This window comes from Gymnoscopelus braueri, assembly GCF_963280865.1.
Source record: "Gymnoscopelus braueri genome assembly, chromosome: 3".
Classification (NCBI taxonomy): Eukaryota; Metazoa; Chordata; class Actinopteri; order Myctophiformes; family Myctophidae; genus Gymnoscopelus; species Gymnoscopelus braueri.
Window position 1 is genome coordinate 30,819,785 of NC_137612.1, and position 13,865 is coordinate 30,833,649.

The 13,865-nt window shown below is 38.9% G+C and overlaps 2 protein-coding genes across 2 annotated transcripts; both read right to left on the bottom strand.

The window, feature by feature from the left end:
- Positions 1–770: 770 nt before the first annotated feature.
- slc25a55a (solute carrier family 25 member 55a) lies at positions 771–8,006 on the bottom strand. Its single transcript, XM_080424120.1, has 10 exons — positions 7,893–8,006; positions 6,521–6,643; positions 6,023–6,148; positions 5,279–5,334; positions 3,823–3,913; positions 3,604–3,722; positions 3,296–3,491; positions 2,853–3,007; positions 2,661–2,736; positions 771–2,023 (listed from the first exon to the last, which is right to left on the bottom strand). The coding sequence occupies exons 2-10, from the start codon at positions 6,538–6,540 to the stop codon at positions 1,864–1,866; spliced, it is 999 nt and encodes a 332-aa protein (XP_080280246.1). The 5' UTR covers positions 6,541–6,643; positions 7,893–8,006; the 3' UTR covers positions 771–1,863.
- Positions 8,007–11,975: 3,969 nt separating this feature from the next.
- Positions 11,976–13,865, bottom strand: tshba (thyroid stimulating hormone subunit beta a; the record flags this gene model as incomplete). The annotated part of the gene is made up of 2 exons (XM_080423505.1): positions 11,976–12,251; positions 13,704–13,865. 2 exons carry the CDS (start codon positions 13,863–13,865, stop codon positions 11,976–11,978), a joined length of 438 nt encoding a protein of 145 aa, XP_080279631.1.

Genomic DNA, 13,865 nt, shown 5'->3' on the forward strand with positions numbered 1-13,865 from the left:
CTACATGCATTATCAGCATTTTGCACGAGTTATGCTGACAGAAAGGAAGGTGTTAAATTCCAAGTTGAACCAAGTTAGATTTGAAAGTATTACAACAATGTGCACTTATCAGTTACATGGCAAGGGCTCTACCATTCAGGCTCTTACTGTACATAACATGATGGGTTATAATACACAAAGTACTCTTGAGTTCCTTTTTGACCCTAAAGGCTCTTTTCAACTATGAAGAGTTAACCCAGAATATTCCATAACCTAAAACCCTTCCAGAACCCAGGAAGTTCTGTGATGTATTTTATGTTTACGTTTCCATTTTAACCAGAACCACCCCTGAAGGAAGAGATATGTAAAAAAAACAAAAACGATATTGTCAGGCAGAAACCTTGCATCAAAAAACGTTTTGTTTTGTTGTAAATTAAGACTCTACTTCATCATACAAGTTGCATAAAAGTAGTGAAAATAGATTTCAAAGCAAGGCATTGTGAGCTTGTAGATTGGCTATTTTAATTGGTTTTCTTAAATAAGAAAATAGCCGATCTACACAACCATTTTCACTATAAAATAATTTCTGGGTTCCCAGAACTCAAGAGCCCTGGCCCCCAGAGCAGAGCCCAAAGTCAGCTTTGAAATAACAAATACATTATTTGAACACATCTGCTAAACTATATATTTAACCTTTTTATTCATTGGGCTATCCTTACATGTTCTAATAAGATATTAGAATAGGTTGTAAAATTGATCTGGATATAATGACCTCATTAACACAGGTTCGGCACATAGTAAAAGTTTAATATATTTGCGTACAAAAACAAGAGACAGAATATACATAGAAAATATGGTAACAGTTCAACATGCACTATGTATTGGCGAGTGCTTCTTTTGGCCATGAGGTTTGTTTTTGCAATGCAACTCTCAGTTAAGGCATACACCAGAAAGATGATTGACTTCAGAGTTGACTTCAGAGTCAGCGTCTACGTGCTACCAAACAGTGGAAAGTATGCTTCAAGTTTTATTTTTACCCTCTCAACTCAAACTAAGCTGTAAAGTCAAGAGGACAAACACACACGCACACAAGTATCATACGGTGCATAAATACAGCTCAAGTATTGGTACAATAAAAGAAAACTCAACGCTGTTGATAGTTCATAAACTACTGCAGGGTCAAGATCAAGTACAGAACAGGTTGTCATGGTTTCGTGAACCATGTGGTCCCTGACAGGTGGGAGTGTCCGTCACATTTCTTATTGAAATAAAAAGAGAACAGTCTTCTGCATGCAAGTTAGGCCCTATTTTTTCTCCAAACTGTAAGTACTGTCAATCAAAGGCTTGCGGTTGCAATTAAATTCACACTAATGTATCCAACCATGCAAAAGTGTATTTTACATATTCAAAAAACATGAAAAACTAAATATATAAATATGTATAATATTATTTTGTAACATCTTGTCACTTAGCTGAAGTCATTCCCATCTCCACTCCCTCACAGAGGGAGAGAGAGAGAAAAGGACTGCCAAGCATCAAAAAGAAAACACTGCAGCTCTCAATTCCTAGTCCAATAAGGCTGATGGCTTCAAATGCCAAAATTGGTCACAGCACATTGAGTAAGTAAAAAGAAGGTATGGAAGTGCAACACAGTCATTAGACCATACAGGAAGTCTTTAAAAACCCACGTTTTTTTTTTCTTCCTTTTTTGAACACTGAAGGTCATCTGACAAATAAGAGCAGTCTGTTCTTATTTTAATTTGTGGATACAGAGATGGTCCTGTACTGATGGTAGCTGCCAGTTAATAACTGATATACTTCAATCAGAAGTAGGTCCTGTGCATAGCCAGCTAGCTACTGTAGGTGCGTGGTTGACTGTAGTGCTTACGCCGACAGCCCCCTCAGGGGTGAATTGTCCAGGATATATTCTCCAACGCCAACAAAGTACATGACCTGTGCGATGCCAAACAGTGGGGCGATGACCAGCGCCCGGCAACCTGCGCCTTTCATGAAGGCAGATGGTCCCTCATTCCGCATGATCTTTCTGTGGGGAGGCACACATAAGGGAGACGTTACAATGACTGTAACAACATAACACAACAATTTTCAAGCACTAAATTGGCTCCTCGTGGAATGTAGAATACAACAACTGAGACTTATTATGGTCTATAACATTTTTAAAAGACCAATGCCCAAAATACTTCAAAAAGGTTATTTCCAGAATGTTGGTGACTACCACAGCGTGAACACAAGGGCTAGTGTAGCTGATCTTAAACCACCAAACCTAGAGAAAATACAAGGTAGGTAGAAGCTCATTCCAATACACAGGGCAGGAGTGGAACAAAAAATCCCACATGAAATTAAATTTGCCCAGTCATTGAACAGTTGTAAAAATTGTCTGATGGGCAAGTTAGAATAGAGTCAGGGGCCTCTGGTTGGTCTGCATTGGAACTTGTTGGTATGGCTGGTATTGGGTGCTTTAAATGTAAAGTTCTATTTATTTATTTGTCTCTTGTGCACTGTTTTATGACTGGTTTTATGGCCACAATGGAATTAAGTCTTCCGACTTTTTGTGCCATCCTGATAACTCTACTGTACTATGCTTGGTGAATTGTATCATGAATTTATCAAATAAATCAAAACAGCATCTACAGGGTAAGGATGGTTCTCTGTTGTCTTACCTCACACAATCTACAACACCATCGTAGGTCTCCTCATGGGCCGCTTTGTTCAAAGACTGCAATCTTGTTTTCACCACTGGGGGGGGAAGGAAACTACATTATAGTAACATCCAACAATAACTGAATGATAATTCTTCTTCATAGAATAGATAGACACAAAATTGCTGATGTGAATACACTGCTGAAACGCACCATCACAAGGGTTAACAACTATTGCAGCAATAGATCCAGCCCCACAGCCAGAGAGGAAGGCCCAGTAGAAGGGTGAGGACTCCTCTGGACTGGGTTTACCCAGTCGATTCAGGTTGGCAAACAGGGGGAAGTAGACCATCGAGAAGGGAACATCTCTATATGAGAGAGAAATATTAGAAAGTTTTTTAAACCAATGAGAATTTTGTTTTCCATAATCGCAAAGACTTAAGGTCCTTACACACAGGGGCGATTTTTTTCATGCGAATAATACGTTTTTTTTAAAAAACCTTATAAAGTCAAGCTTACATGGAGCGAAAAAGCGAAGCGAAAAAGCATCTTTTAATTATTCGGAACGAGTCCGAATTTTGCGTATATTCGCCGGTGTGTAACCGCCTTTAGGATCAAAGTTGTTACATGAAAGACAATGATCAGTGAGAGCATACCTCATGATAGTGGCTCCCAGACCTTTGTAGAGCCCCTGGATGCCCTTGGTTTGAAGCAGCTCCCTGGCGATCTGAGTTGCTGACACTGCCCGGGGAGCTGGGACCGATGGGCCCACGTTGTAAGATCGGCTGAGCATCGTGTTGGTGGCCACCAGCTTAGTGGGAGACATCGCAACTGGCTTTCTCTGCTGTGCCGCTGTAGAGATGTATTACACGTTAATGATGTAATACACGGTGGACAGAGGATGATCTATCGTAAGACAGACGCAAGTCAAACATACTAGGATCTATTGTTCCTGTTTGCTCACCTAGTCTGCCCGCATCCTGCAGCTGAATTTTGAGCATTTCCATGGGTGTCGTAATGACAACTTGGCACATGCCAGCACCACAACCTGCCAGCATCTCTTTGAACACAGTCAACCCTTTCCTGGAGGAAGCAAACAGACAGCTTAGATAACTCAAAGGCATTTTGAGGCATTATGGTGATCTTCAAGGGACAAATAGTATTGCTTAATGCTATTGCTTACCCATCTTTGTTTAAGTGTTGGCGGAAAAAGTCATTGGCCGCTAGCTTGATTGCCTTCTCGGGGGTGACCAGGGTCAGATTTACAGCAGCACCTGAGAATGAAAATAATTACAGCTAAGTGATGCGTTTACAATCGAGCTTATCAACATGTCACAACATTTCCAGAAAACATTATCATTATCCTCCCATCATTTGAATGTAATCAATAGATGAATAATCAAATACAATAACAAAACAAATGCAGTGCTCAGTATTATCAGACACCGTGAGGATTAATGGAGGGGGATCAATTTCAAGATCAATTATTTCAATGACAGGGGTGAGAAACAAGCATTAAGTATCAAGGTCAATGAAAAAACTATGAAACATTCCAAAAAAAGGGGGGATGCAGACATTAGGAAAGAAAATACCATAATTATGTTTTCTTATCAACTAGATACTTGAGGACTTTATGAGAATTATGTAAATCTGTCTATATGGAATCTAGTCAGGTCAGTCAAGTGAGTTAATGATGGTTAAGAACAAAGATTTAGACATGAGCACTACATGAAAAGGAATTTGAGAGGTTAGTAAAAGGACTGGCTGAATCCAAATGTCTTGAAAAAGGACCAGAAATTCTGCCCACTCAGACTTGGAGTAAACTTGGATCAGAGCATAGCCATGTACTGTAGCATGTGCCATTTTCACAACACATAATACAGTGCATCTGCAAGAGCATTCAAGCTGTGGGGGCACAATCTATGGTCAAGACATGATGATTTCATAACAGACTATGGACATAAGAGTGGAGGGACAGCGAAAACAGAGTGAAAGAGTAAACAATTTGCTAATCTAGTCAAGGAGTCAAAATACAGAACAAATAAGGAAATCAAAAAACAGTAACTGTGCCTAGGTTTAAATAGAGCAAGAGCAGTAAGAACCATTTTAAAGCTTTGCCTCCAGCGTGGCAGCGCCTTATCGGCTAGCCTTCAATATCCCAGGGGGACCCAAGTCTGTAATATGAAAAACACAGATGCAAACAAACCGCATTCCTCACAAAAGCTGAGACCCATGCTAAAGGCCCCCATAACACGCCTAGTAAGAAGCTAAGTTCAAACATAGTTTTTCTATTACATTAAAAGTACTAAGCAGATAATGCATTCCCCATTTCTACATACTGCATAAATGCTACATTTAACAGTTCAAACAATCTTCTAGGGGACAAAGTTGCTAATCTAGTTTGCATGAGACCGTCTTGCCTACATCATTTACCTACATCATTATAAGCAAGCCATGCACTGAAATATAGAAACATTAAATTCCAAATCTATGTAGTTGATTTGTGTACCCCAAAAAATATCATAGACAATTATAGGATAGGAACATGAAACCTGCTTAACAACATTATTAATGTATTATTATTATTAATATTATTATTTCTATGGCAGCCAATAGCGTCAAATGTTTTATGGTCTTACCTCTATACATTCCAAAATAGCCTTCAGATCGAACTGTCTTGATGAGGCAGTCCACCCTTTACAAAAGAAAAATGGAAAAGAGAATTTTAACAAACACACACACAGGAAATGTCCTGTGTGTAAGTGTAGAACACAATAAAAAGTGTAACTCCAGCTATGAAAATAATAATCTATATCACAGCCCAGTAACTTTCCTACTTTTCCTGCTACAGAATAAAGATGGCTGCTCAAAGGGTTAATGTGTTGGTACATTTCCACTCTCACTGCACATTCCAGAGGATTAGGCTACTCACTGGTCAGGAATGGTACACAAAATGGGCTAGTTGACATAGTTTGCCAGACCATGCGTTTGCCAGACCATGAACTTGTCACGGTGACACCGATTTCAAAATTACCATGTGTCAAACCAGACAAAGGAGCCTCATACAACTCAAGTACTGAACAATAATGACAACATTACAGAGGATACCAATGAAATTAGCACTTCTCCCTTAGAAAGGTGATCACCCCCCCCCCCTTTCCCTACTCTGTACATAGTGTTTTTTTATATTTATGATGATATTGATTTGGTGTTATTTTTATGTTATGTTGATGAATTTAATATATAGGACCTCAAAGGAAACAAGTCCACTAGGACTTTTTTGTGTAAATCCTTTTAGACCAAGTGTACGACAGTACTCGTGCTGTTAGCATTTCTGTCTAATAAAATATGCAATCAAAACAACATTACAGAAGAAAACTCACATGTTTTTGTAGACCTGCTGCCCTGCTCTCTGGTTCTGTAACCTGGTCTTGACCAGGTCAATGGGGAACACACACGTAACCCCAACAATACCAGCAATACCCCCATTGATGAGCTTGGCTGGCAGGCTGTGAGGGGAAAAGCAAATGCATTAGAATATTAACATAAACATACCACAAAGATACATTAAAATTAGACAACAATGTCACAACAACTTAAGGTTCCCCCTTAAAAATAGCAGACATACAAGCTCACAACGATGTGAGGTGTTGTGCACTTGTAGATCTGCCATTTTAGATTTTAGTTTGTTTTTGCCTACAATGACATTAACCACTTAAACCGAGCATCGGTATTGTGAGGAAAGCTTTCGCTGACGCGTTGTGAGCTTGTCGATCTGCTATTTTCAGCGAAAGCTTTCCCCACAATAATGGAAAACAGGAAAGACACTAGTATTGAGCCCTGAGGGGAAATGATGGTAAATGAGGAATGTATATATTTACCTGATCTGCTGTTGAGACATGTTGACTTTCAGGGAGTGTACAGTACAATAGAAGATGTAAAACCAAGTAGTAGATTCCAAGTGGACTTGAGAGTGAGACTTGAGTCAGTCAATGAACAGGATCCTAAAAGGGGATAAAGGATAATAGTATGAGTTCACAGACAGACATGATCTGATAACATTAATGCAAGGAGACAGGTTACACACCAAGCTTATCCCACGCACACATTAGTGGATTTGGCTTATCTAGTTGTATACACACACACACAGACAGAGTAAAAAGGATCACAGGGGTTTGAAGAGGTGTTGCCAGGTTTTGTGAGAAAACTTAACTAAACTAATAAGCAACCAGGTGTAGGAAAACAAGCAACTAGGCCACATGAGCACTTTATTATTTGAAAATAGCCGAGCTACAAGCTCGTTGCGATGTTGTAGATCGGCTGTTTCCAAAAGCTCTTGCAATAAAATGTGTAATATTTTAAGAAACATTCTAACACAAATGCTCCCTGTGGCACAAAACATTTTTATGAAAATATTTGCGAACCACTGGTTTAAATACATTTAAAAAAATGTGGAAGCAAGACTAAATAAGCAACTACACTTTAGAAACAAGCTCAACCACCAATTTTTACACGCACCTTTACAGAAAAACAAGCCCAAAGTCGCTTATAATAAGCAGACCCGGCAACACCGGCTTGAAGTCACAAGTAACATGACACCCAGTGGGCGTGTCCTGACACGCATACCATTACTCCAAAAATGTGCAGTCAGTCATTCATTCAAATTACACCTCCTGTCAAAAAGAAATGGGCGAGGTTGTAAGGGGCCACTAGGGGTTTCAGTAAAATGTAAACCAAACTATTTTTAAGTAATGTTATGAAACATTAAATGTTACACAAAATGTGTTCCACAACCATCGCCCCTCCCCCACACACTTTCTATTATCTGGGAGAGCGGTGTTCACTTGTTTGATCATTCGCTATGAAAATATTTAACGTTATAGTTACCAGTGGTGTAAAGTAACTAAGAACATTTACTTAAGTACTGCACAGTACTTACCTTTGGTACTTTAAGTATATTTTGATGCAAATACTTTTGTTCTTTTACTCAAGTAAATGTTAAATACCGGACTTTTACGTGTAACTGAGTATTTCTAGATTGTGGTACTTTAGTAAAACATTTGAGTACTTTCCCCACCACTGCTTGTGTACAAAAAATATCAGAAAGAAACAGATCTGATTCTAAACATTGCACGCAGACGCGTCGGTAACCGGCATACCCATTCATCGGAGCTACAACAAAGAAATGCTGTCCAGAAAGAAAAACACAATCATCTATTCAATACAATAATCGAGCATTTGTTAGTTACTCACCTAAAACAGATGTGTCTTGCAGCGAAGTTGTTAGTTATTATTAACTGGTGTAGTTGGTTCAGGTTGTCGTGAAACTATGAAATCCTCCTCTCTCCTACTGGGCGCTCAGGGAAATAAGTAGAACAAGTGGTGTGGTGGAAATTTCCATTCAGTTGTCAAGTGTGGAGGGGCGGGGCTTGACCAAGGCGGGAGGCCCGTGATGATCTAGCCAATCAGCTGCATCGTTCATTTTCACACTGGCCATTGATTGGCTGAAAAAAACGTCCGTCTGTTAGCGGACCACGTACCAAACATGGGCATAACACCGGAACAGATCCAGGATCCGTTTACTCTACAAGACATGACAGCCTTCACTTGGGGTCAAACCCTATGGTTAAACCACTATCACCGACCCATGGTCAGTCCATTGTCTGGAAATGGCCAGTGGTGGAAAAAGTACTAAAATGTTTTACTTAAGTAAAAGTATCAATACTGCAATGTATAAATTGCACACGTTTTCAAATGTATACAAAGCTTTAAAAATAGCAGATCTACAAGCTCACAATGCGTCGCATTGTAGATCAGCTATTTTTCAAATGGGCTGAAGTGGTTAAAGTATGTTTTGAAATAATAATAATCAAAATCTACAAATAGTAGCTAAAGTTTTCAAATAATTGTAGTGGAGTAAAAGTACAATATTTGCCTCTAAGATGTAGTTGAGTAGAAGTAAAAGTACTGAACATTGGAAATACTCCAGTAAAGAAAAAAGAAATATAAAAAAAACTCAAAATTGTACTTAAGTACAGTACTTCAGTAAATGTACCTAGTTACTTTAAACCACTGCTTTGTAGTCACATAATTACATAAACATAATTTTATGTTTGGAGCTGTATTGTGGTTTGTCCAGATAATGTGTTTGGTAAACACTATATCAAAGGATGTGAAAAATACTTTAAAGCGCACATGATATTTCAGGCTCCACATGCCCATTTTATCTTCTTTGTTTCGTGGGAGGACCTAGACAGAGAGATGTGCAGACATGAATAATGACTAGAGGCATTTAAAACAGGTTTGAACAATGCAGGTGAATTATGTAAGTTACATAGTTGGTACACTAAACTTTCTGAAATGTAGGTCACCTTATAAAGTACTCACATGTTTTACCTAAGTAAAAGTGTCAATACTGCAATGTAGTCATACTCTGTGACAAGTAGAAGTTCTGTATTCAAAATGTGCTAAAAGTTCAAAAGTATCGGCATCAAAATGTACTTAAAGTACCAAAAGTAAAAGTAGGCTACTTATTGTGCAGAATGTCCCATGTCACAAGTTCAAAATGTATAAAAAATCATTTGAAAATAGCAGATCTACAAGCTCACAATGCGTGGCATCGAGACGCATTGTGAGATTGTAGATCGGCTATTTTCAAATGGCCGAATTATACAAGTTGTAATAATCAAAATGTAATAATCAAAATTTACAAAGTAACTAGTAACTAAAGTTTTCATATAATTGTAGTGGCGTAAAAGTACAATATTGTCCTCTGAGATGTAGTAGAGAGTAGAAGTAAAAGTATTGAAATTAGTAAATACCGAAGAAAAAACTACCTCAAAATTGTACTTAAGTACAGTTGTTGTCAGTTGAGTACATGTACTTAGTTACTTTACACCACTGATTTCACATTAATGACATAATTTGACAGTATTTTCTAATTCAGTAAACATTTGGTACTTATTATCCAACAAGGAGTCAGGAGGACTCAACTCAACTCAAACTGACCAAGGGTCAACCAAAGTGCATACAGGTCAGATTGAAAACAAGGACTGTTGGCAATAAAACAGCATGGTGCGTCATTCGAACCCAGCCTTTTGAGAGCCATATGTGTGACATGTTTTATTATCTCAGGTATAGGCCTATTACGGATCGGATATATTTTCAGTTTAAGACACCTATCATGCATGTTTTTATTTATTCATACACTATGGGGATTTAACACGTCTTAACCAAAAAAAGGCTCATTAGGCTCAAAATCTTTGCTAAAAGGCATTTGTTTGCCCCATAGCCAATGCAAACCCCAGGAGAAGAGAATATATATTTAACTTCCCTTAGTGGCTGCCTGTCTGTTTTAGGGCTCATTTGAAGATTTTACAGATTACTTTTAAGGCACTTCAAGGCCTATCCTTTAATTAAAGGTAGGGTAAGTGATATTTTTTGGTTATAGAGTGTTTGTTATAGATATGGAGAGACGCAGGTCTCTCTGCGTCTCTCCATATCTTAAAAGCTTAAAATGTGTAATGTTCCAGTTCCAATTTTGCTGCTATTTTCTTTGTGTCATCACTTCCAATTTCACTTGTTTAATCTGTATCCTGTGTGAGTTCTCTCTCCCGATTGGATAAAATTGGTATTCTGACCTGAAAATGTATTTTCTGTTTAATCAAGAGCAGGAAGGACGGGGAGACCTTGTTACTGAACAAACACTTTATACCAATGAGTACTATCAGTATATAATGCAATTTAACACTTATTTTAACAAAAGAATATCACTTCTACCTTTAATACATTGTATAACAGTTTTTTGTTCTACCCAGTTTATTCACTATCTCCCCATGCCACCCCACTCCCTGTCATTGCCAACCCTTATACTGTTGCTCTTGGGGAGGGTGTACAACCATGTCTCCTCTGGTACATGGAGCCATGGAGCCCTCCCAACCGAATGTTAGTTAATTACATTATTTTATGTGTGTGAATAACAATACAGAACTGTATAAAGGTTTGTCTGAATGGAAGAGTGATAGGTATGTGCCCCACATAGCTGGTGGTCAAAGAATGCTGAGTTAGGCAAATTCCATTTCATCCATTGCTTTATCTATTTGGGTAGATAAAGGCTTTAGTGTTCAAAACAACCTACCCAGTCTCCGACTGGTTGCAACAACACAAGGGCATTTCAGCTGGGCAATTCAAACGTGTGTCATTGGATATGTCTGACTATTTTAGAATGGGAAGAACGAAGAAGAATAGAGCCCGAACACTCACGTGCCCCACTAAATGTTACTGACAACGTTTCAAGCCTGCGCTCTTTGTCAGGACCTGTCGAAGGGGTCATAACAATTATTGGAGCATGTGAACGTGCAGGTTCTATTCTTCTTCGTGAAAATATTTTAACCCAGCACTCGACAAGTGATGTGTGTATTCTATCAGCTTTTTAGACTCAAATCGTGTCAACTGTTGTCTTTTGAAAAAAATTATATGAAGTAGGCTATACACATTTAGGCAGCATATCACTTCCACCAGAATGGATGGATGCCAAGTTAATCACCAGCTTTGACGGCTGTGCTATTCTATTCTATAAGAATACAATTGGAGAGATATGTAATAGTATTCCACATGATAGGCTTATCATACAGTTTACCCCCTCACCCTACTCTGAGTTGGTGGTCTATTAATAAACACCAGCTGTCTTCCCGGATTACCTTTGTGGGTTTCAGAACCACACGTGCCTCATATTGGGAAGGGAAAATAACTGTATATCATCTGTGTTGGGGCTAGTCTTTCTGTTTAATCCTCTTCAGTACAGGTGATTCACTGAGGTCAGGTGACTGCCGGTATGACTGTCAGGGCTCATATCAGCACGAGGTGAAGTGAGCAACACAGTGTCCAGTGACATCAGCTTCTGCATATAGTAAACAATGCTGTGTGTTGCTGTGTGACATCATGTCACAGTCCAGTACAGGATGTGATGCAGATTAGTCAGGGAACTATTTTGAGAATCCAGCTTTAATTGAGTTGCATTCAGGGTATTGGTTCCAGAGCAGACAAAATAGCTCTATCTATTATGAGTCATATGAGCAGACAGAACATTAACTAAAGTAATGACGCTGATAAAGAATACCAGGAATGGCCTGTATTGTGAACTAAATTGTAAACAAATGGCACATCCACCTGGACAGATCCATACGGCAACTGAGAGGGGACAGATCAAGACGGTACAATGAGTATCAGTACAGACACAGTTGATAGGCCTATTATCAAATCACAGCAAAATCCCAGGAGCCATGAACCATTTCAAGTGTAGTTTTAATGAACAGCAACAAACGAACATAAGAAGAATCAGAAGGGGAGCATGTAGTTGCGTGGGTAGATATGTCTCAGTGGCTTGGTGCACCGGCGAGCGTCATCCCCGCTGGTCCTTTGGGCACAGTCATCACTGTCAGTTTTGCAGGAACCACAGTGGCAGCTGAGGGCCACAGGGTAAGTGAAGAGCGGATTGGTGTCAGTAGGACAGCCAGGCAATATGGCTGTGTGGTACTCCACCGTATCATAGGTACAGCCACTCTGGATAAGGAAGCGCGGTCCCACTAAATCCCATCCCTTCACATTGCTGTCCTGTTGGTTACCATGTGCAAGGGAAGACACATTATCAACTGAATTACTTTAATTGCAATTAGATACTGTAAGATTTAATCTCTTCAGTTGGCAGAACCATATTTCTGTATTAAATTACTTATTACTGCAAACAAAGGCAAGGTACATTACAATACAGTTAATTTCCTGAGAATAGCACATTCAAGCATTAGTTCTCAATCTTTTTGCCCCCAACGACAAGACATGCGTGCCTGCTATAATTGCAGCTACATTTACACATCTCACTCTCCAAAGTTTGTCCAGCTTATTCACCCATGGGGGTGATATCAGCCCTATAGAGACCTAGGTTGGGTCTCTTCTCTACATGTAAAGTGTCTTGAGACAACTTGTTGTGATTTGACACTTTAATACATTTGAATTGAATTGAATTGAATAGGTTGAGCTGTATACACTTCCCCTTTATTATTTGTATTTGGTTGTTTATTTCCCTGTAACCTAAAATCTAAGGAGGAGGGGAGGAGAACAGGGTGGTGGTGGGATGCAACAAGACTGTTGCAAGAAGCTGTGTGGGATATTTAGAGCTGTCAGTTGCAGTTTAAATTCTGCTGGAGGAGGAATACAATTAATGTGAGGATGAGAGAAACAGTGATTATAATCTTTGAGTAAACATAAGCTGATAGGAGGCTCAACAGTAGGGGGGGTGTTAGGAAGTCAGTTGAACACTCCAGCTCTTCACCCTGAAAATATGTCCCAAACTTCAATAAAAATAGGCTATCATTGTATTCACATAATAACTGCTATGAGTTATTAACATAGTCAAATAATTAGTCTTGATGTTTTAGTATAGTTTTCAATTTAATTTTCTATCATCTCACATAATAACTGCTATGAGTTATTAACATAGTCAAATAATTAGTCTTGATGTTTTAGTTTAGTTTTCAATTTTCTATCATCTCAAATACATCTCAAATACCCGCAGGTCGCTGAGGTGCCCTTGTGAGCCTCTGCGTTCCTGTGGAGCAATGCATTTAAGTACAGTATTTATTTCCATTGGCCTTCAATGTCACATGTCGTGCGGGACATAGGTACAAATCTACAAACTTTAACTAATATATGTGGCCTGCCCAAAATTTGAATTCTAACTCAACAGGCATATATAATACAGACAAATTGTTTAGTGTGATGGTCTAAAAATCTAATCGCACACTTAAACCCATCCTTCAACAGCTTCAACAGATTCATAGGAATAAAATCTCAGCTGGAAGCTTGTTCCACTTTATCACAGCAGTGTATTAAAATGGCCAGAACACATAGCCAGGCAAAATATTACACATATTGCCTTTGTCGATTGTCTGTAATACATAATTCATTCGGAAACAAACATCATGTTATAGCCATTCCAGGAGGGTAATGGCAGGGTCTGACATAGATATTATTAGATTTTTTTCATTGCAACATGTACACTGTACATACCCTGGAATAGCAGAACCCCCTGCAAATGGTAGTGTTGATTGCCACACAGAAGTCACACTCTGGTTTTTCCACATACAGAGTATAATCAGTGGGTGTGCACATGGGAACGGCTGAGCTGAACAGCAAGCAAAGGAGGCCGCAGATGATAACAGAAGAATCCAT